The 23,594-nt window shown below is 36.9% G+C and overlaps 2 protein-coding genes and 1 long non-coding RNA gene across 5 annotated transcripts; 1 reads left to right on the forward strand and 2 right to left on the reverse strand.

Moving 5' to 3' along the window:
* Positions 1-582: 582 nt before the first annotated feature.
* LOC109159601 (translation initiation factor eIF-2B subunit delta-like) lies at positions 583-5,739 on the forward strand. Of its 2 annotated transcripts, XM_019307719.1 has the most exons (8): positions 583-1,150; positions 2,015-2,149; positions 3,099-3,463; positions 4,021-4,284; positions 4,423-4,765; positions 4,916-5,012; positions 5,098-5,152; positions 5,379-5,739. In XM_019307719.1, exons 1-8 carry the CDS (start codon positions 673-675, stop codon positions 5,439-5,441), a joined length of 1,800 nt encoding a protein of 599 aa, XP_019163264.1. In that variant the 5' UTR covers positions 583-672; the 3' UTR covers positions 5,442-5,739. The 2 variants fall into 2 exon arrangements, with proteins under 2 accessions (XP_019163264.1, XP_019163263.1); XM_019307718.1 differs by having other exon boundaries at positions 4,021-4,765.
* Positions 5,740-7,686: 1,947 nt separating this feature from the next.
* LOC109159590 (zinc finger BED domain-containing protein RICESLEEPER 2) lies at positions 7,687-14,175 on the reverse strand. 2 transcript variants are annotated; one of them, XM_019307698.1, is made up of 6 exons: positions 13,807-14,175; positions 13,635-13,686; positions 13,085-13,166; positions 10,833-11,060; positions 9,649-10,520; positions 7,687-8,999 (listed from the first exon to the last, which is right to left on the reverse strand). In XM_019307698.1, exons 2-6 carry the CDS (start codon positions 13,644-13,646, stop codon positions 8,085-8,087), a joined length of 2,109 nt encoding a protein of 702 aa, XP_019163243.1. In that variant the 5' UTR covers positions 13,647-13,686; positions 13,807-14,175; the 3' UTR covers positions 7,687-8,084. The 2 variants fall into 2 exon arrangements, with proteins under 2 accessions (XP_019163243.1, XP_019163244.1); XM_019307699.1 differs by having other exon boundaries at positions 13,635-14,175.
* LOC109159591 lies at positions 11,918-13,078 on the reverse strand. The gene is made up of 2 exons (XR_002050620.1): positions 12,560-13,078; positions 11,918-12,526 (listed from the first exon to the last, which is right to left on the reverse strand). It is a non-coding gene; the product is annotated as an uncharacterized LOC109159591 (long non-coding RNA).
* Positions 14,176-23,594: the final 9,419 nt, after the last annotated feature.

Here is a 23,594-nt window from a genome sequence, read left to right on the forward strand (position 1 = left end):
CCTTCTAATGGTATCGAGTGTGTCTCTCTTTTCTCCTGGGATCCACGCCTCTGGATTACAAGGGTGGAGGAGCCTTTATATAGCAGGCTCTCCTACCGACTTGAAGGCCATTAATGGCTGACTTCAAGGCTAATTACAATCACCGAGCCGTTGGGTGCCGTTACCGGATCGGTCAACGGCTCCTTGAATCCGTAACGGTCTAACCGAGTCCTGACTTGAATGCCTCCAACGGCTCCGATGCCGGGTCTTTTAAATGAGGCTTCTCAACGCTCGCTTAATGGCTCTGAGCCGTTTTTTCATGGGCTTGGGCCTGGGCCGACTCCTGGACTCGGCTCAAGCTTTCACTGGGCTTCTTTCACGGTTAACCCACGTTCCTTGTCTTGGATTTCCTTTTTGGACCGACCTTTCTTGGGCTGGGGTTCTCACCCCATCAATATGTTTATAAAAAATAGTAATGTAATAAAAATAGCATTATAGTAATTAATATATAATAACTATTACTATATATTCATATATGTCCATATTTTCTGTTAACCTTTTTTTTATTTTACCTTATTATTATACAGTTCTCATCTTCTCTTCTTGGTACGCAAAGAGAACGTATAAATATCTGTTAGCTATTCCGCCCATAGTTCCATAGCAGAAACATCGTCGGTTCGCTCTGCTCTGTAAATGGACCCCCGTCGAACTTCGCGGGCAAACCACCCTATCGTCCGCCGGGTGGGCTTTTTTGCTCCCGAGCCACCCGATTCGGACCTTGTCGAACATCTCGCATCACTGCCGCAGTCCCCCGGGAACACTTTATCTCCTGTGATGATTATTCCTCACCCGCTCCACGCCTCCGATGCCCCCTCCCGTTCCGTCGGCCTCCCGGTCCCCAATACGGCGTTGCGGCGGATTTCGAAGGACTATGACGAAGACGAGGAGCAGCCGGCTGTTGGGAGCTACGACGCCTCTGATACTGCGCGTGGAAGCTCGCCGACGTCTAGCGGAATCGGCCTCGTCGACGGTGAGTTCTCGATGGACTCGGCTAACTGGATTCGCCCCAACGGTTCACGGAAGTCAGTTTCGACTTTTCACGACGGCGGCTCTGAACATACTGCGGCCGCCAATAAAGTGGTCAACGCGAACAAGTCCCGTGGAGCGCTTGGTAAATTGTTTTCTTGGTCTAGGTTAATTGCGAAGTTCTCAATTACTTTGAAAACTGCCAGATAATTCTTTAATTTTTTTTATTTTTTTGAAAAGCTCTCAGTTACTTTAAATTCTTTAATTTTTTAAATTTGTTAGTCGCTAACTTGTATTAAAGTTGAAAATTTTATAATTTAATTAGGATAAATCACCATTTTAGTCCCTTAATTTTTTCTAAGTCAATGTAGTTCTTAATTTTTAATATCAACTAATTTTTAATTTTTAAATGTAAAATTTCAATTGAGGGACCAGATGATTTTCCCATTTAATTATTTGATTTAAATGTTTTTTGATAACTATGTGTAAATACTTTGTGATAATTATTATGCATAAAATGTTAAAACCATTAAGGAAAATTATCATAGAAGAAATTTAATTCAATAATTTTGTCCAGGAAAATATTAGTGTTGTTTCTTCCTGCCCTCAATTGTTTAGATTGTATTTGAGAGCCTAAATCCAATGTTAGAAAAAGTCTGTGCTTTACACTCAGTAGTCATTGGCAATTTCACATGGATATTTATTAATTGGAATTGTAATTATGGTGTAATATTTACTTTTGTTAGTTTGAACATTACATGAAGAGTATTTAGTTCACAGACAATGAGTAATAATACAAGTGCAATCAGTGTTCATCATAACTAGAATCAACATCGTTTAGGGTGTAATGAGATGGTGTGCAAGGGTTCAAAATATAGTTTGTACTTGTTTGGAGTTTTTTAACATTTCAACAGAGTACTTGTACTTGGTTCGAGTTTTTCACATTTGGAGAGATTGCTTTTGGACAAAAGGTATGTAATTAGTTAGTTCTATTCGCTGTATATTGCAGAGAGGGCTTGCCAAGAAGTAGCAGAGAAGCCAAAAGAAGTACAACGAATTTCAAAACCACTAAAAGAGAAAACTAGTAAAGCTGAAAGGCGAGCTCAGCAGGAGGCTCAAAGAGCTGCCAAAGCTGCTTCAAAAGGTTCAACTCTCCCCTTTCCAATAGTAGATTGTTGCTACATGAATACTGTGAGATAATATATGCTTTCTAGTTGGCTGTCAAAACTGTACTTTTATTTAGAGTCTTGGTTGTTCATTGTTGGCAAAAACTTTTTAGTACAACTATGCCATCTTTCGGTAAAGCAAGGCTCAATGGCTTCAAATGTCTCACTCCTTTGTAATTTTTTAGCTCCTTTACTTGTCGGATGGTAAGAGATAACCTCTCAAAGAAGTGAAGAACTTGCTTTATGCTAGGGAAACAGTTGCCAATCCTTTTCCACTGTGCTAGATGTTCTTAAACTAAAGAGTTAATTCCACCAGAGGTCCTTTGTCTTTGGTGGCAATTCCAAATTTAGTCCCACACTATTGTTTTTGCCATTTAACATCCCAGACTATTGTTTTTTGGACACTTTTAGTCCTTCTCATGACTTTTCCTATATTTAGTAAGGATATTTTTGTCTTTTCATATTTTTCTGGTTTCAGCCGGTTTAATTGGTTTAGGACTTTAGGTAACCTCTGATTTTTAGTAACCATATTTTTCAATCGATTTTTAGTAAAGTCCTAAACCAATTAAACCGGTTGAAACCGGAAAATATAACAAAAGAAAAATATGAAGAGACAAAAATGCCCTTACTAAAAATAGGAAAAGTCATGAAAAGGACTAAAAGTGTCCAAAAAACAATAGTCTGGGAAAACGATAGTCTGGGCTAAATTTGGAATTGCCACCAAAGGCAAGGGACCTCTGGTGGAATTAACTCTAAACTAAACTAAGAAGTACAGTCCAATCATGAGGGTTTCTTTACTTCTTGACTGTTGCTATTGGATACTGTATCAATGGGCAGTTCTGAAATTTTACCTGAGCATATCGTCTAATCATACACTAAAGTATCCTCTGAGTGTTTCTTATTTGTGGTTATTGATATTGATACCAGCTGCAGGAAGTAAACCTTCTGTGGCATCACCAGCTTCTGTATTTGAACAAAGTTCAAAAACTGTGAATCAACCGTCACAGAAGAAAGATAGCAACCTAATGTCATCCACATCAACTTTGGAGAAGAGAAGAGGTGACCGAACAGTGGAGAAAGATAGAAAAAATGATGTTCCTGCTCCACGTATGCAGTTTGATGATAAGGACCGGGTGGAAAAGGCCAAAAAGCGTGCATTAGTTAAGCAAACTGAATCTAGAAATAGAGTAGAAATGTTTCGACATTTGCCTCAGTATGAACATGGAAATCAACTTCCTGATCTTGAGTTAAAATTCTTCCAACATGATTCTATACATCGTGCTGTATACAGGGTATACTTCCTCCCCTTTATTTTAGCATGAGAAAATCATATCATTATTTTAATTTTATACTCTCTAATTTAACTGCAAGAACTTGTCAACTGGGAACTGAAATTAAGTTTTACTTTAATTGTAGTTAATAATTAATTAATAAAATAATGTATTATTCCTTTGTCATGTGTTAAGAGTCCCACGTCGATAAAATAAGAGAGAATATATGGGTTTATAAGACCATGGGTTAGACTAGCTAATTGATTGGATTCAATCTTTTAGTGTGGTTTGGCCCATTTGCATTATAGCCCAGTTGATTGACCCTGGCTCAATCTTAGATTATAACATTATGCTTTTTGAAGCAATGCCTAAGGTTTGTATATTTAACTGCTTGATCATGTGTCGTACCCAACTTAGCTTAATCTAACTACTCTGTTGAGGACATGAGGTCCCACTACTAAGTTCTTTGGCCATGGCTATTAGCTTTGCAATTGGATGTCAGCCAAAAATGATTTATTATTTCCTAGTAAGATCAAATAAGATTTGGCTTAGAATGTAATATGACTTTTTCTAATCAGGTGGGAATGCAACATTTGGCTGGAGATCTTGTTGGGAGTAATGCACGCTGTGTTGCCATGCTACAGGCATTTCGGGAAGCCATTGGAGACTACTCCACTCCACCAGGAAAAATACTCAGTAGAGATTTAACTGCAAAACTCAGTAGTTTTGTTTCATTTCTTAATGAATGCAGACCACTTTCAATCAGTATGGGGAATGCGATTCGGTTTATAAAGGCTCGTATAGCAAAATTACCCGTGGCTCTATCCGAATCAGAAGCAAAGGTATCTCTGTTTTCAGACATTGATGGTTTCATTAATGAAAAGATAGTAATAGCAGATAAGGTAATAGCAAGACATGCAGTTACAAAGATCAAGGGTGGTGATGTTATTCTAACATACAGTTCATCCTCTGTCATCGAGATGATTCTGTTACATGCTTATGAGATTGGAAGACAGTTTCATGTTATCATAGTAGACTCTCGTCCCAAGTTTGAAGGGCAATCACTACTTCGAAGATTGGTGAAGAAAGGCCTTAGCTGTACATACACACATATTAATGCTGTTTCGTACATTATGCATGAAGTCACAATGGTTTTCTTGGGAGCTGCATCTGTATTATCAAATGGCACGGTGTACGGGAAAGTGGGAAGTGCTTGCGTTTCTATGGTTGCTCATGCTTTTAGTGTTCCTGTTCTGTTCTGCTGTGAAGCTTATAAGTTTAATGAGCGAGTTCTGCTTGATTCCATCTGTTCCAATGAACTAGGTATTTACTTCCTTTTCTGTTGTCTTTCTATATGTTTTACTGACATGTTATTCACCTGTCAATTGTTGATCTCTGTAATTTTACGTTTTCCCCTTTGATTTAGTGAAGGGAATGTGAAAGGCAGTTAATGCATATGTTGAAACTTTTCAGGCAATCCGAATGCGATTTCCCAGGTTCCTAGAGGATTGGGTGCCAATTATTTGAAGGATTGGGACAATATAGAAAACCTTCAGCTTTTGAATTTAATGTAAGTTTTGTTCTCACTCATGAAGAAGGTTAAACTTTTCTGTCTACTGCTACTAAATGCATTTGCTTTTAAACGATTCTGACAGATACGATGCTACTCCTTCAGACTACGTATCAATGATCATAACAGATTATGGCATGGTAAGGGCTCTTTTTTTCCAATTTGATTAACAGCTACTTTGAGGCTTGCATTTCTGCTTCCATACCATTTTACTGATTTCTGAACTTGACTTTTTCCTATTTCTTGATAGTGATATTGCCAAAAAGAAATAGTTCTGTTGTGAGCATCATAGTTAAACTCTAAATTGGCACAAGATGTTAACATCCATATATATATATAATTGTCATATTTTCTTGATAATAACAGATACCAACCACGAGTGTACCTGTGATTGTGCGAGAATATGGGAGGGAGCATTTGCTGATATAGTGTTACGTTTTTGGCCTGACAATTCTTCTTTGCTCTCCAAGCACCATACAAGAATGTATACAACTTTGAGGCTGTTTGAGAGTTGAGGAGAATGAAGTTTAAAAGAAGACACAATTCCAATGTCTCCTTTACATATAGATTCATACTGGCAGATACAATATTGAATGCTGGACAGGTAAGTAATAATCACTGTTTATGGCAAGAGTTGAGTATTCTGGGATACAATAGCAGGATGAGTTACTTCTTACATTTTCCGTGATATTTATTTACAAAGTGGTTAAGGGTGATTCTTGCCCTTCGATTTTTTGGTTTGATTATTGATGATATTGAAGAAACAACAAGAAAACGACATACCAATGGGTTTAACTAGTACCTATTATTTCAATACGACAATACCTATAGATTTTAATGATTTACTTATAAAAAGTTGTTGGTAAATAAAATACTTATACATTTGATTTTCAGTAGGTAAATTTGATTTTTTTGTTGTGACTGAAAATTGTGTCTCACATTTGTTAGCTAGGGATGCTATTTCAATGTCATATGCGAGGCTGCAAGTGACACTCCTCCTTCCTTCATTGTTGAAGCTTTGTAGTGTGACATTTCTGATTAATTTTATAACTATTATTATTTCAAAATAATTTATTAAGCAATTGCCAAGCACCTTGTGTTCAGATGGCATGTAATGACCTCTTTCATGTGGTTTGAAAAGATACTATAATGTAATAGAGTTAGTAGCATTCAAAAAAAAAAAAATTAATTTATGCAATATAGAAGGGGAAATTACCATTTTGTTTCTCAATTGTCAATGTAGTCTTTAATTTTCAATTTTAACTAATTTGATCATCGAATTCTTTTAAACTTTGTCAATTAAACCTTGGAAGGATTTAATTGATGAAATTTTAAATAATTTGATTATCAAATTAGGACTACATTAACAGTTAGAAAATAATTAAGGGACCAAAATGATAATTTTCCTTCATAAAATTTTGAGTAAATGTTTTAACTGAAAATTTTATTATTAGTCATGCGGTAAATGCTTGCCACACTTATAATATTTTTTAAGTGAAACATCTATGTATCTATAGTTCAAATATTGAATGTTATGGTAAATGTCTCTCACTTTGATTCTGTATCTATAGTTTCTTTAGATGAAATGAATTTGTATGCCAACTTTAGTGCATCTAGTCTCATAATGTCACCCCCTTCCACCACCCACAAACCCCTCCCCCTCCCCTCCCCTCCCCTAGATTAATGCAATTGGTAATTGGTATACCATATTCTAAAACTTCAATTAACATTTAGGTTGGAACTTGAAAAATATGAATACCTAATTCAAACTCAATGAATTTTATAATGATAAATATTACACCGGTAACTATTTTGTTCAAATATTACAATGAACTTTTATGCTTTGTGTAAGGGTTTTGCTTCATATTATTTTATTTTATTTTTACATATGAGGGAGTTAGGGATCAAACTTGTGACATCCTAAGGGTTTAACTTTATGATGAAATGGAAAAGCTACAAATATTTTTCATCACTAATTTAGCCAAATATAAAAATTGTATAGTAAAAAAAAAAAAAAATTGAATGAGACCATAAAACGAGAAAAAGAAGAACTAAAAAAGTATTTGAGTTATAAATTGTTAAAGATATAATACTATGTGATTATGTAAAAAAAAATCCTCTTTTTTTCTTCGGGATACAGATTACTTACAAGTCTTTCCAATTTTTTCCAACTAAATGGGTTTATTTGATAATCAATTTAACATTCACCTATTATCCATTTTGAATGTATAATATAACATATCTTTGTCTCACTACAAAAAACTCAAATCTATTTTGACTCAACTCAAACCATTAGTAGACCTCACATATATTTGTATCACAAAATAGTCCTTTAAAATGTCATTTTATACTATTTTTTCCAACATAAATTTATGCTAACATAAATTATATTCTTGAATGTGTTTAACGTGTTTCATACCCATTAAGCTTTGTTTTACAATGCTGGCTTAATTTTCATAGGTTTGAACAGATATACTATAAATAACAAGGTTAACAGTACTCCAAAAAAAAAACACTTGACTTTTTTATTCATAAATTAACAGATTTTGATCTTTTCTTTCTTCATTTAAGTGGCGAATGATGAATGAAAAATATGGACATTTTGTTTCTGTCGTTACCATGAAGCATAGCAGACCTAGAAGAGAGCATAATAAAATTACAATGAAATTCATAATTGAGTGAAGAGAAAGTAGGCAAACACCTCTAAACTGAAATCGGGAGAAGCATTTGCACAGATAAATTAAAACATGGATTTATGATCATAAACCCTTGCAGGGCACATACAAACTTTGCCTTGGAAAACAGATGTAAGCCACTATCCTGTTAGATACTTGAAAAATGAAAAAAAGAAAAGAAAAAAAAGATTTTGACCCAAAATACACATCCTATAAGTTCAAAGAAACCACTTTTCATGGTTAGTTCTCTTTCTACCTGTCAAACCAGTATGCTAATGGCTCACCAATCTGCATAGTACCAAAGAAACCCCTTCCCTCAACATGATTCTGTTAATAAATATTGTAATATATGAATATGAATTCCAAATCAGTCTTGTCCTCTCACATTGATTGCTTGTCATTTATGTTTCTTGCCAGACCCTGTGCAGGGATTATCAGTTATCGAAGCAGCTGCTAGTTCCATCAACCTCTCATAATCAATCTCGGTTGATTTGTACATCAGTTTGAAGCCTCCTTCACTCCATGACTTCACACAAAGCATAGCTTGAGCAGTCTCGTGCGGTATAGCAAACCGCTGCCTATCAATCTCAACACCTTTGCTAGAGAACAGCTCTTCAGGCGCCACTGCAGTTGCCTGTACTGCTAAAAAATCCCGAGCCATCAACGACAACCGTGGATAGCATGTGCCATTTACCTTCCACCACTCCAGGACATCTGTAGGCATTGGAGCAAGAGGCTCTGATAAATACCGGGTGAGCTCGTCTGTTGCAGATGGCATGCTAGCCCTTCGTTTCTTACGAGCAATCTCTTCAGCAAAAGAAACAGTCCCTCCATCTTCGGGCTCTTGAGCAACATAAGAACTGGATAAGGATGAATAAGGGCTGGTAGAGTAATTTCTGATGAAATAGTTTCTTGCTTCCTCCAAATAATTATCGGAAATGAGACTTTCAGGAATGAGTTCAACCTTTATTCGTGGATCAAGAATGGCAGTCATGTATATGAATACATTGCAGACTTGGTCGTTATAGCTCCGGGCATGCGTAGACATTTCTTCAGCAGCACTCTTGAGCCAATCGGGACTATGCCGGGATTCTATGCAGGTTGAAATCATTTCAGAAATGTGATCCATGAAGAAGAGAACCAATCCAATAGTTAGCATTTTGTTGGTGCAAATGTTATTGATGGTCTTGTAAAATGGTTCTAAATACACATGCATGATATTGACAGCATTCTTCTCTGCAGTGCTAAGCAGCAACCTACTGCCGAGCTCTTCATCATACTTCCGAACAACAGTTTCCATTGATTTTACTGCCTGTATCACATAACATAGTCCAATATTACAACTAATTTCCAAATAGAATGTTATTTCCCAATTTTTTACCCTGTATTTTGTTTTTCCTTTCTATGCAGGGTTAGGGTTGTGTTTGTTGGTCATAACAAAGGGAGATTACAGGTTGACACCTAAATAGTTTCACCAAAACACATAAACTTCCCCAAGGCCTTCCACAAATCAACTGGATTTAAACAGTTAAAATACCAACTTCTCTTTGGGGACAAAAACGAGCCAACGGAGAAGCCGGCAATCTGTGATTTTCTTTTCTTTTTAAAAAAAAAAATTATTTTAAAATTATTATTATTATATATATATATATATATATATATATATATATATATATATATATATATATATATATATATTACCTACTATTACCTTAAGCTTACTTGCAAATTGATATAATTGCACAAATTTAAAAAGTTATTGGCTAAATTGCATAAACATGAGTTATGGTGTCTAATTGGAGCTTTTTTGTTTAGTTTAAGGGTTTAATTGCATTTTAGCCTATAGTTGAAGGGCCTATTTAATCCTTATCCCTAAAACTAACAAACAAAAGACAAAAGGGAGAAAAGTATATTAACTTCACAATATTGAACATTTTTAGGGAGGGGAAAACAAGAAATACCTTGCGTGCTATATCAAGCATCTGGTAATTACCACTCCAACGAGTTGAGGCATCGAGAGGGATCTTCCAGTTTCCTTCTTGATAAGCAAGGCAGAAATGAGTGAATTCCTCTGAAACTTCTGAAGACGCATTTGTCAGCAGCACAAATTCCCTAATTTTGGAGAGTATTGACTTTGTACTTTTTAATCCATCAGTAACAATTGAATTCATAGCATGAGCAGCGCATGGAAGATAGCAAAAATGGTTCATTTTCTGGTTATCCATGTCATCTTTAAGTGTACGGCATGCATGATCAGCAGCTGAACTATTATCATGGGTGCAAGAAAGGACTCTGTTCTCAATATTATAGAGCTTAAGGACCTTCACCAGAGCATGATAGATTTCAGGACCCCCACAAGGGCAAGGTATGCGAGAAACATCAAGGAGGACCTTCTGAAACAACCAGTTTTCATCTATCCACTGGCATGTAACATTCATATAAACTATCTCCTCATAAGAAGTCCAGAACTCAAGAGCTATAGAGATCTTAGAAGAAATTTGGTCCAAGATCACCCTAATATCCTCCCGCATACTTCTGAAAATTTCACGAAGTACTGTTTGAAACTTCTCTCCTGACCAAAGTTGTATTAATGGGCTTATAAATTTTAGGGAATTCACCAACCACTTCTCCTCCACAGTACATGGAGGGAGAGATGCTGAGATGAGCCACTTGATAAGCAACCAGTTCAAATGATCAAGCTCCAACTGAGGTGATTTCACTTGAGGCTGAGGTTTCTTAGAAACTGTGACTAGTTCTGGAGTGATATTGCCCACAAAATCCCCTGTTTTATCATATCCTGGGTGGCGATTGGCAAGGTGCCTTCCCAAATTGCCTGAGAGAGAGAGAATACAAGGCATTGACTTCTTATAGAGTAAAACTGTACATTTAGCAAGCATATATACAGATGACCAGTTAAACACAAGAAAGCTCCACTACTTAACAACTGCAAAGTATAAAAAATTCATTTCTTGAATATAAGCTCGAAATCAATGTAAGCCTTAGCACACTTAAAAATGAGCTTTATGCAAAGAGCACAGATTACATAAACTTGTACTTGGAAATTTGGATGAGTGCTTAGTGATGTACATAAAAGCGATGTATTCATTTCATTTGAGAGAGGGAAACAAGATTCATGAGAAATTACCGGTAGCAGTTGCAATAGAATAGCTTTGTCCACAGAATTTACATCTCCGAGTTTTCCCATCTGGAGCTGTCTCAAAATACTTGAGATAAACAGATGTCATTGTCTTTTTCCTTGGTTTTGGAGTGGTATTGGCATTTCCCTTCTCTGAAGATCCCAATCCAATATCCATAGCATCCATGCTTGGAAGGACTGAGGCATCTATTACAGTGATAGATTTGGGTTCAATATCTGCAGGAAGTGAAACATGAAAACAAGAAACTTTAGATTGCTTAGGCAAATGCATCACATACTTGTCCAATGAAAATGTGATCAATTTTCATCTCATCTTGTTTTGAAGTTCAACTTCATGTAGTCAGTAAGGGCTCACGGCTCACCCATTGACCATTAGGCCATGTCTTCAACTTTGGCATACCCTCTTACACAATGCAAGATTCTTATGCACTCTGTTGAACCATGAAGTTTTTTTTTTTCTTTTTCTCTTTTTCTTGGTAAGTAAAGAATTAATTAGAGGCACCAAGGTAGTACAACCCATGTAGAAAATAGCAAAAAAAACCTAGATGATACTGTAACGCCCTCCCTACACAAAACTAAGCCAGAACTCAAAAACCCGATTCTGTTTCTTTGTTCTCATTCTGTACCTGCCATTCCAGCCTTCTTAACTCTCTTTCATGCTCTGAACTTGTCTCCTGCTGATTCCTAATCTCTCTTTGTTAAGCAACCTTTGCCAATTAGCCATTAGATCCTTAGTGCTGTCATTTCCAGGCCAAATTGCAATGCCTAAATGTTCACCAAATTTCTCCAATCTCTTCATTATCATTTTTGGATACAGCAAACTGCTGCATTTGGATCAAATGATTGTATGGGAGAAATCCATATTGGATCTCTATTAAATCCACTTCCGAAATGCTATCCCGTATCATGGTTGCCCATACAATTGCCAGAAGGGTGGTAGCACCCCTTTTCTGGGAGCATCCAGACTCATTAGGATCTGTACAGGTCACTGGAGAAGCAGTCTCTCTCTTCTTTTTTTAATTAATTTAAAGCTGATGCGCCTTTTCCCTTAACTTCTATTGGGTTTCTAGTCCTTTTTTCTTTTTTTTGCAATCTAAAGGACAGACTTAAATCCAAACTTTGTTGTGAAGAAGAAAAGGTGGGATCCATCTAATGTGTTCCATTATCATATAAGGTTTAGTGTACAACCTCATAATGGCAGGCATAATCCATACATTTTTATATCCATTCTATAATTGTAGATCACAGGACCTTTAAAAGAACCAAACTGGTTTTGTTTGGGGTATGGATCATTTATGCAAACCTGCAGAGGAGGCCGAGATTGCTAAATGCATGAGCTTTTAGATGGCCCGGCCTGTAGCAATTTCAATTTCAAAATTAGTAAAGGCATTACTTATATTTGCATTACCTTATCCAAAGGGAACCTGCATACATTCCTATCCCCGTTGATATATGATTTCATGGAGTCAGACTGACATGCTGCCCTCACCTCCCTTTCTTTCCATCAGTAATACCATTTTACCAAACTGTTTCCTTTTCAATCATTAATGAAGCAACTTCAACCCAAATAGGAAACAAGATACTTTCCACTTGGAGCAGACCTCTACAGAAATTGGGAAAAGTTTCTTCCCGACCAGACTCTAAACCCACCAGAGAGCTCTCTTTCCCCTAGCTTAGCAGACCTTCATCAAGTTCTTGCATTTCACCCCTAAAACCTCTTCATTTCTCACCTCATCCACCTGGGAATTCTAATGCTTCTTGGTATCCCTTTCCTTTGAGTTTCAATAACACAAACTCCCGCGTTGATTTGTAACCATTCCCAGTAACACCTCTACAAACTTCCTCCATAATGGTGCCCTCTACCCATTGATTTTAGTTGACACTTTGCTGATCAGACCATTTCTCTCTCTTCCAATTCGTAGACCCTGGTATACCCCTTTCCCCAAGCCTGAAAATCTTACTCGCCATCTTGACCCTTGGAAGATCAGATCAAAACATTTTTTCTCAATCTGAAATGGCCTTCTCAATTTAAGTTCTATCCAAAAGTTCGTAATTCTTAATAAAATGCACTCTAACATTTACTTCAACTAACACTGCTTCAGCAATTGCAGTGAGAGCTCTTGATACTTTAATGTTCATACTTCACAGTTACGATAAAAGCAATATATACAACTATAAGCATGAAAAAATATTGGGTGGTCCATACAAAAGAAAAAGCAATAAATGTTATATAGTGGTACCTTTTATGGATTTGTATGCACTGTTAAAACTCCAAGAATCCATCACATTCCCAACCCCAGCCTTTCCACTCAGTGCTCCTGCCTGTTTTAAGCATATCAATCAAAACACAAACACCAAAGCACATTGTATGGTAAAAACAAAACAATCACATCAAAGCCCCAAAACCGGTTAAATTAGCCTAAAAAGAAAACAAATTGCATATCCATATACAGAGAACAACTACCAATTCCTTGAGCAAATAGTTGCGAGCTTCATGATGCACCTAACTAGGTGCATCATGTCAATAATTTTCAATAATGAACTAATGTTCATATGGTTATATACAATATTATTCACATAGTTATAACAAAAATTTTATCATAGAGTCAGTTTACAAATTATCACCTCAGCATTTTATATTATCAATTAAATGCTATTTCAATAGCCTGTACATTATTCTCCCGGCACACTCAGCTAGGTGTAGGTACATTATTAAAAGCATTACAGCTATTAGCTTAGACTCTCCATAACAGCTACGAAAGTCAAGTGCAGAAAGGAGGAATATAAAACCTGAAAATTCATGAAAGATGCTCCAGTTGTATGCAGCTTCAGTTGCAGAGATCTAAAAATGATTTTTTTAAAACATCAGCTTCGAATTCGAGGGCAAAAAGAGGTCATTTAATTAGGGTTTAAGGTAGGAGTTGAAATGAGAGGAAAAGAAAGATCAGAAACTCTAACTTACAAATTAGAGCCTAGAGCCTCAGAAATTGAATGTTTCCCTTCTGGGCAGCTGCATCAGAGCAGCCATAAGTTCCAATTGGTGGGAGAGAGAAAGAGAATTATTTGTTGGGAGGGAGAGAGAGAAAGAGAGAGTTGTAGAGGGAAGAGTTGCAGAGAAGAGAGTAGGGAGCAAGGAGAGGGAAGAAATGGAGGGAAGGGAAGTAGAAAGGTAGTTATTTGAAGAGAGGGGAGTGAGCTGAGAGCTTGAGATCTGAGTCTGCTTGAGCCAGATAGAATGAAGCCGATCAATTTCATTCACAAATATACAACCAAAATTTAGAGAGTAGAGAGAGAGAGCTGAAGAGATAAAGGAAAGAGAGACCCAACTCAAGTGATGGAGCCGTGACGCCAATCCACTCCGCTTCCCTTTTTTTTTTTTTTTTTTTTTTTTTTATTTGTATTGGTGAGAAAAAGGTTGTTTTTTTATGTTTGGTTTATGGAATTCATTTTTCATGGGAAATGATTGGTTGGATGGAAAAGTTTTTTTTTAAATTGGAGGGAAATGTTGTTTTTTTTTTTAATGTTTGGTTTAAGAAATTGGAAAATGAATTCTTTAAATTTGAGAAAAAAACACATTCCTTGATTCATAGGATTTTGTTTTCAATGGAAGACGGGAAGTAAAAATGATATGATTTAACTATTTTATCCTTACTTTCTTTTTTAATTATATTACTCTTATTAATTTGTAGGGACATATAAGTCTTTATACTCGTTATTCCTTACAATTTTAAATCTAACCAAACAATAATAAAGTTGGTGAGGAATAATGAGTATAAAGAGTAATAAAGAACAATAATAATAATGGTAATTAAAAAAAGTTGGTGAGAGCATAATTATCCTCCTTGTTTTCCATAGAAATTTTTTTTCATGGAAAACAAAATACTAAGGTGTAGCCAAGGAAAATGTTTTCCTCATTGTTGAGGAAAATGTTTTCCAACGGAAAATGTGTTCAATCCAACCAAGCAAAGAAAAATCTAGTTTTCCTCAAAGTTAAGAAAAACATTTTCCTTGTAAAACATTTTCCATCCAACCAAACACCTCATAGTATTTTCCAATAATTTTTTCTATCGACCAAATAATAAAATTCATCTTCTTAGTAATTGCTTTTAAATGAAATTTCAATTTCATTTCCCTTAAAATAGTTTCCGCGAATCAAACGGGCCCTTGAAAATTTCATCTTACCATTATTATGACTGTTCATTATCAATAGTTAGTGCATGGTCCGTGGTCCAAGAATGACTTCGTTTCGTGTATTTTTTTCCACAGGATCTACTGCAACATACATTTTTATAATTCATAAATGTACATTATTGTAAAGCATAATGTATATTATTCTAACTCATAAAAGTACATTATCTTACCCAGAATAATGTACATTATTCTAACACATAAAGTACATTATTCTAACACATAAAGTACATTATTCTAACTGATAAAATTCAACGACGTCGTTTTGGACCGTGGTCCACACAATAATTTGCCTTCATTATTGCGTGGACCGTGCTCCACATATATAATTGTGTGGAACATGATCTAAAAATACATAAAATACATTATTTTAACTCATAAAATACATTATTCTAACTCATAAAATACATTATCTTACCCCATAAATTTCATTATTCTAACACATGAAGTATATTATACATTATTCTAACTCATAAAATACATTGTTATAACACATAAAGTACATTGTTCTAACTCATAAAATATATTATCTTACCACAAAAATTTTATTATTCTAAATTTCTAACATATAGAGTACATTATTCTAACACATAGAGTACATTATTCTAACTCATAGCATACATTATCTTATCCTAGAATCTTCATTATTCTAACACGTACGCGGAGCAATAAATTTTTTTAACATCAAAACGACGTCATTTTGTACCATGGTCCACACAACTGTGTGAACCATAATTTACCTATTATGACGTACTCGGCAAATTTTACTGTGGGCCATGATCCACGTAGCATTGTGGATTAGACAATAATATGATGTCGTCTAAATGGATTTTAGGAAAAAAAAATACAAACGCAATCGTTAATTTTGGCAAATAAAAAATCTCGGTAAAGTCCATGTAATGTCATCTTCGTTGCGATCTTCTACTCGGCTTCTCTCATCCTTGTTCTTCTTCTCAACCTCTGCCATAGTCATTTTGCGATCTTCTACTCCAACATGGATCAAACAACAAATAGAAGCAATCAAATTTCTGCAATTGATGCGAATTCACTAATTGTTATTGATCACAGCTCATTGATTCCATGTTTTTTTATTTGTTTATTGTATTGTTTCTAGGGTTTTACATGTTGAAAGGTGATTATATTATGTTAGGAATATATGTAATTAGATTTTGATGAGGTAAAGTGTATTTAGGATTGATTAGTTGAGATTAATGGAGATATTGTCTATGAACAGAAGAGCCGCAATAGAGTCGAACTTGGGTAGGAAGATCTGTTGTGCGTAACAACAAAATGACATCGCTAAAAGGAAAAATAGAACCCTTAAAGAAATGATTAACGCAATGTTGATCAGTTCTGGAGCACCAGACTCTATGTGGGGGGAAGCTGTTCTAACGGCGAACCACATTTTAAATAGAGTCCCACATAAAGGGTTCGAAAAAACCCCTTATGAGATGTAGAAAGGGCACGCCCCGAACTTGAAACACTTTAAGGTGTGGGGATGCTTGGCTAAGGTGGGTCTACCATCCCTGAAAAGGTCCAACATAGGACCCAAAACCTTTGATGCTATTTTTGTTGGATATGCCGAGAATAGTGCAGCATATAGGTTTATGTGTCTAGAAAACCGTTCTATGTGTGAATCAAGAAATGCAATATTCTTTGAACATATCTTTCCTTTAAAAAATGCTTATGTCTCACCAGTTGATACTCTGTGTCAAAATGATAATGCCAATTTTCCTCGCATTACTAACGATTTGGATGAGCGCAGAAGAAGCAAAAGACCCAGGATAGAGAAGAATTTTGGTTCTGACTTCATAACATATGTCACAGAACTAAAATATTTAAACGAACTGTGTGATCAGTTTGTGTGCCAATTAGTATTGGAAGAAGAACAAAAAACGTTTAAAGAAGCAATGCAGTCAGTCGACTCCATTCTGTGGAAAGAAGCAATCAAAAGTGAATTGGACTCTATTCAGTCCAACCACACCTGGGAGTTGGTAGAACTACCCAAAGGGTGCAAGCCAATTGGCTGCAAATGGATTTTCAAAAGAAAACTTAGACCAGATGGGTCTATTGAAAGGTTCAAAGCCAGGCTAGTAGCCAAGGGCTTTACACAGAGATTCGGTGAGGATTATTTTTACACATACTCACCAGTGACAAAAGTGGGAACCATTCGAGTTCTATTTGCATTGGCTTCTTTACACAATTGGATAGTTCACCAAATGGACGTAAAAACTGCATTCCTCAATGGTGAATTAGAAGAAGAGATCTACATGGAACAACCACCTGGTTGTGTTGATCCAGGGCAAGAAGGAAATGTATGTAAATTAAAAAGATCTCTTTTATGGCCTAAAACAGGCCCCCAAACAGTGGAATGAAAAATTTCACAAGACCTTAATGGACCTAGGCTACATGACTAACCGGTCAGATGCCTGTTTGTACTCAAAAGAGGTCCAATCCAGCATTGTAATAATATGTCTCTATGTGGATGACATGTTGATTTTTAGCTCAAGTATTGAGGCTATAAATGAAACCAAACGAACTCTATGTCAAAAGTTTGAAATGAAGGATCTAGGAGAAGCCGATGTGATACTCGGGATAAAAGTCACAAAAACTAATACAGGTTACCTTCTATCCCAAGGTCACTACACAGAAAAACTTCTGAGGAAGTTTGACAGTTTTGATGTTGTTCCGGCCAAGACTCCTTACGATCCTAGTGTCAAACTAATAAAGAACATGGAGTCAAGTGTGTTTCAAGAGAAATATGCAAAAGTAATTGGGAGTCTAATGTTCTTGATGAACTATACCCGACCCGACATTGCATTTGCCGTAAATAAACTTAGTCGTTTCACTCATAACCCTAGTGGTCCACACTGGGACGCACTAAAAAGGATACTCCGGTATCTTAGAGGCACGTTAGACTGGGGTCTCAACTTCAAAGGATACCCAGCTGTGCTAGAAGGGTTCTGTGATGCGAACTGGGTAAACGACATTGATGATGTCAGCTCTACAAGTGGATATGTGTTCACACTATGTGGAGCTGCAGTGTCTTGGAAATCAACCAAACAATCGTGCATAGCCAGATCAACTATGGAAGCAGAGTTCATAGCTTTAGATCTGGCTAGCCAAGAGGCCGAATGGCTAAGAAATCTGTTGGCAGACGTGCCACTGTGGGGGAGTCCTGCTCCCGTCGTGCCCATTCATTGTGATTCTCAAACTGCTATTTGTGTAGCACAAAATAGTGTCTACAATGGAAAGAGAAGACACATTCGAGTCAGACATGAGTCTGTACGGCAGTTAATACTGAATGGGGTAATCACAATGGAGTTTGTGAGATCTGAAAGGAATATAGCTGATCCTTTCACGAAAGGCCTAAATCGAAAGGCTATCCTTGATACATCAAGGGAGATGGGCTTAAAAGCCAATGAGGTGAGAAATTCATGATGGATACCACCTCGGTGGTCAAACGAAGTCATGGAAAGACTCGCATTTATAAGCAGACTGTAAATCAGTCTGCTTGCCGTAGTTCTCGATTGGCAGTCTACGGTGAAGTACACTCAGTGGAGTGGAATGTCTGTGCTGAGATAGACAAAACAGGGTTAATACATGGTTATTCAATAACTATACAGAGTGTACAATGAATGGAGCTAACGAGGTGCACATAAGTTCAAAATTCAACTAGCCGAAGAGTTCAAGACTCTGTTCACTCTCGGATAGTGGATTACTTAGTGCCACTACTTGTCAGTTCAAGTTTAACACACTGACATGAAAGCTAGCTCTTATTTGTTACACTCAATTGCTCTCCTTCAAGCCTTACACCTTCGGATGTGTGTGGGATTGTTGGGAAAACATCCAAAGGCAAGGTTTTAGCCACGTGGTAATGACTCATGTGCTAAGCATAATTATCCAAATGGATTATGTGGTGGACATATGTCCTAATGAATTATGTGGTAAGCACATTTCTCGTACGGCTAAACCATGTGTGAGCTATCTTTGTGGCTTGGCTGTAATGGAATGTGAAATGCTATAAATAGCAATGCATTTCATATTCTTATTTACACAAAGTCACGGCTTTACAGACATACTTGAGAAACACCGTGCTGAGTTCTTTTAGACTGATTTCTTCCCGTCTGTGTTATCTGTCGGAGATATAACGATACCCTGGTCGTTAAATATCTTTAAGATAGTGTTGCCAAACACAACACAGAACGCTGTCGGTTTCCTGTCCCAAAGCAACAACGCATCGCAAACTACCTTCCAGGTATTTATTTTGTTGTTACGCACAACAAGATCATTAACAATATCAAAGAAGCTTCAAGTTCTCCAAACGAATCCAGCTTCAATCTTGAAAAACAGTCAGAGATTTAAGTTTCGTGTAGGATTGAAAATTTGTTTCAATGTCTGGTTGTAAGAATGTTTTATTATTCCATTGATTTTATTGTAAACTTTTCATCCTATGATTAATGAATTAGCTTTTTTATTTTAAATAAATAAATAAATAAACCCCCATATCTCTTTGTATTTTAGTCTCGTATTTAAAAAAAAAAATTATGAATAATCAAATAAGCCAAAAATAATTTTTGGAGAAAGGAAATACCATGAAAATTATATTGGAAGAGATAACATTTTCGGAACAGCTGAAATTGGGATGTAGCAGCCGAGATATAATTTGAAACAGCTAAAGTTACAAAGCAGATAGATCGAATTGAAGAAACAACTAAGGTTTAATTAGAGCAACAAAGGATGATCTTAAATTGAAGCAGCAGCTACAGTTGAAGGCAAAATTAGAGCAGCCGAGATTTATTATATAAGCAGCTGAACTGAAGTTGCAAGAATTAATTAAAAACAGGTGAGGTTGAAGCAGCCAAGAAAGACATGTGAGGTTGAGCACATGAAAACCGAGTACAAGGCATCTAAAGTTAACCAAATACTATGTGCAGCCAAGGTATGTCAAGGAAATTAATTAGCAACTAAATTTGAGGAAAATAATTAGCAGCTAAATTTGAGGAAATTAATACGCAGCCAAGGATTAGCGTATACATACATCTCAAATACAATAGCTAGAATTGAGAGCTAAGGATTCATGAATTTATTAAGGAGCTGAAATTCACAAAAGGAGTTGAGAAAAGGGTCAAATAGACCCTTAAACTTTACTCATAAGGATAATTAGGCCCTTGAACTTCAAAAAGGTCAATTAAACACTCAAACTTATTAAAATGAGTCAATTAAGTCAAATTAACTAGTAACCAACAAGTTACTGGTAAAATTCTAGTCGTTGATCACTATTCACGATCGAAAAAATAAACAAAACTTACCGGTGTCATTTTCCGGCCTTCCCCACCGGAGAATACGATCTGGTCGTCTTCTCCGTGGAGGGCCTTCTCCATTGGAGAAAGCAACCAGATCTGGTCGTCTCCTCCATGGAGAAGACGACCAGACCGGTTGTCTTTTCCTTGGAGGAGATGACTTTCTGGTCGTTGCGACCAGATCTTGTCGTCTCCTCCATGGAGGAGATGACCAGACCGGTCGTCTTCTCCATGGAGGAGATGACCTTCTGGTCGCCGCGACCAGATCTGGTCGTCTCCATCTAGTTCATCTTCTCCGGCGGAGAAGACGAATGGTGACTTTGTTGAACTTTTTTTTTTAATATAGTCGCCGGAAAATTTTTTGTTGCCGGAATTATTGTCGAAATTCTCGTCGAATTCTTGATGACTGGTTATTCCAGGTAAATTACCTGTTATTGGGTTTAGATGCACTAAAATAATAAGTTTGAGAATTGACTTTTTTTGAAGTTCAAGGGCCTAATTGCCCTTCTGAGTAAAGTTCAATGGCTTATTTGACCCTTTTCTTAAAGGAGTTTAAAATAAAATACTCCTACTAGAAAATCAATTTACACGCAACACTAAATGGGAGAAAAGGTCCATAAAAAGATTTATATAGACTGTTAAAAAACAATGAATGTTAAAAAGATCTGTAACACCCCCTAAATTCCATGCTATTTAAAGCCTTAAACATGCAGATATCTAAACCAAAACATCAAACACAGCGGAAGACTGAAAGAGAAATATATATACTAGAAGTAAAGGGGTGCTATGCCACGCTCACCCAGGGGTGAACGCACAGGCTAACATCTGCATTGTTCAATATCTAAAACCAACATCACAAAGTACTAAGTCTAAATTGGCTCATAGGCCACAAAACATAAGGGATGAGCTACACTAGCTGGCACTAAACCACGCACTCGTCTAAGCATCACCTGAAAGAAACATATAAAACATGGGACGACGCCCGGTCAGCGAATAATGCTGGTAACCCACCAATACATGTGAAATATCATACATAGATAAGATATAAGTTTGTAAAGCCATTTTCGGAACGGAATACATATATATAAGTTCAAAAACAAGAGTAATAGTCAGCACAAGACTCAAACACTCTCAACAAGAACATGGGAACACATCCCAAGACTACAAGGAACAACAACGACTCACAAGAAGTCTCAAGGTATGATCTATCATCACACAATAGATTAACACCCGACATGCACAACTCAAAGGAATAAGGACACACCCAATGGCAACACATGCCTTTGTGACAACACATGTCACAAGAAGAGAACTCACAACAACGGCTACACAAGCCCTCGTGACATCACCGATCACGAGTTGATATGCCTTCCTTATGCCCGGTTCCAACCTTATGGCTACCCCCAACCTTATGTCTAGTTCCAACCTTTACATCCAGGACCCCTGTACAACCAAGTCCAACCTTTTCCCTCCGAGGACCGTCGTCCCCATCCGCCAACGACCGCCAACAAAACCACCAATTTCATAGTACACGAGGGTACCGATCACACACACGGCAACACATGCCTCCCAAGAAATACGTGAACCCGACACACAGGTCACAAACTCCGTAATCACGTCATGGCCACCACGAGGACCAATGCAATACCTTGGTGACTAGTGTCCCATACCACTAATCGTGCAATCCAGGTAAAGCCACACACGCATCACACCTCAACAGGAATCAATCAACGGATCACAACGAAGATATGAAACCATACTCAATCAAGGAATGGATCACAGTCCAACAACAACGATGAATAACACAAGTCATCATCAACAATCGGAAGGTACAAACGACACACACGCTAGCATTTAAACACCGAACTAGCATGCTTAACAAACGGGTAAACCAAACGTAGTTCTGAAGAACACACAAGACTCATCACGATTCAACGAAACACAATGTTGAACACTTAGCACGATTCAAGACACCAAAACTTACATGAATTCCTACCATATAGTTCTAGACATACGAAACATCAAGAAGACACTCAAATAGTTCCACAAAAGAACAACGGGAAGTGAAAAGACCAAATACCGAGTCAAACGAATCACGGGGAACAAATCCCGAACATACACCGAAGTGTACCCCGCGGATGGACCCACGGGTAGGCCCCTACCCGCGGTTCCGCCCGCGGGTACATTACCCACCGGCCACTTGTACCCCACGAGTGGGCGACGGGTGGACGCCTACCCGCCGTTCCGCCCGCGGGTACGTATACCTGCACAAAATAATCCCTTCGGGGATTTTCAACTCCAAGTCCAAAACATGCCAAAACTCACCAAATACAACAAAATGACTTGAATCAAAGGAATAGCCAAGCAATGGCATAAAAGAACCCTAAACACAAGCTCTAGATATGCATTTTCACAAGACAATGCATAAACACTCACATTTCATAGCAAAATCACATGTAGAATCCAAGAAATCATCATGTAGGTAAGCAAAATAGATTTTGTAGAGCATGGGTTACCTCTTGAAGACAAAAACCTTCACTTAACACTTCACCAAGCTCCTAATAGGGCTCACCTTCCAAACCCACTTCAAGAACACACCAAAAGATCATAAAGATTCTATCTTTAAGAAAAGACACCTTAGAAAACACTAAAAACACAAGATGAACATAGATCTTACCCTCCTAGATGCCCAAATGTATGAAAGGTAGAATCTTGGAGACAACTCTTGAAGATTTGACAAAGCTTCTACTTGGCTTGGAAGAAAAGCTATCTACCTTTTTAGAGAGAAGGTAGAGCTAGAATTTGGAAAGTGTAAGGAGAGAAATGAGGGTGTTCTACTAGGTTAGCATACATTACTAACACAAGGTGAAAAGTCAAGAATACCCTTACTAACATGAAGAGGTGTAAGGGAACAAGGGAACTCCTTACAAAGCTTAAGGTACAACCTTGACTTTGGGGTTGACTAGTCAATTACTAGTCCCCGACTATTGAATTTTCAGAATTTTTAGGAATTAAATTACCAATTGAAATAGGATTAATTATTTAATTAATCCCTTAATCGAATTTGGATTTCGGGGTGTCACAAGATTAGCCGGCAAAGTTTGAAATTTCAGATTGTTTTTTTTTTTTTTTTCAATGTACAAATTCTCAAACACCTATATAAAGATGAAGAATTGAAGACACGAAGAAGTCACGAGCAAGTGGAAATATAAAAAACAAGTAGAATTGATGTTAGTAGGATTGGAGTGTTTGTTGTTGT

Source organism: Ipomoea nil, unplaced genomic scaffold, assembly GCF_001879475.1.
Source record: "Ipomoea nil cultivar Tokyo-kokei standard unplaced genomic scaffold, Asagao_1.1 scaffold2833, whole genome shotgun sequence".
NCBI lineage: Eukaryota > Viridiplantae > Streptophyta > Magnoliopsida > Solanales > Convolvulaceae > Ipomoea > Ipomoea nil.

Excerpts from the sequence above, each read along its gene's own strand:
- LOC109159601 (XM_019307718.1), top strand. The coding sequence starts at position 673 with ATGGACCCCCGTCGAACTTCGCGGGCAAACCACCCTATCGTCCGCCGG. Across the intron at positions 1,151-2,014 it reads CAAGTCCCGTGGAGCGCTTG|AGAGGGCTTGCCAAGAAGTA; the intron begins GTAAATTGTTTT and ends TGTATATTGCAG. Across the intron at positions 5,153-5,378 it reads TCATAACAGATTATGGCATG|ATACCAACCACGAGTGTACC; the intron begins GTAAGGGCTCTT and ends TGATAATAACAG.
- LOC109159590 (XM_019307698.1), bottom strand. Across the intron at positions 10,521-10,832 it reads TTCTATTGCAACTGCTACCG|GCAATTTGGGAAGGCACCTT; the intron begins GTAATTTCTCAT and ends TCTCTCTCTCAG. Across the intron at positions 9,000-9,648 it reads TGCTTGATATAGCACGCAAG|GCAGTAAAATCAATGGAAAC; the intron begins GTATTTCTTGTT and ends TATGTGATACAG.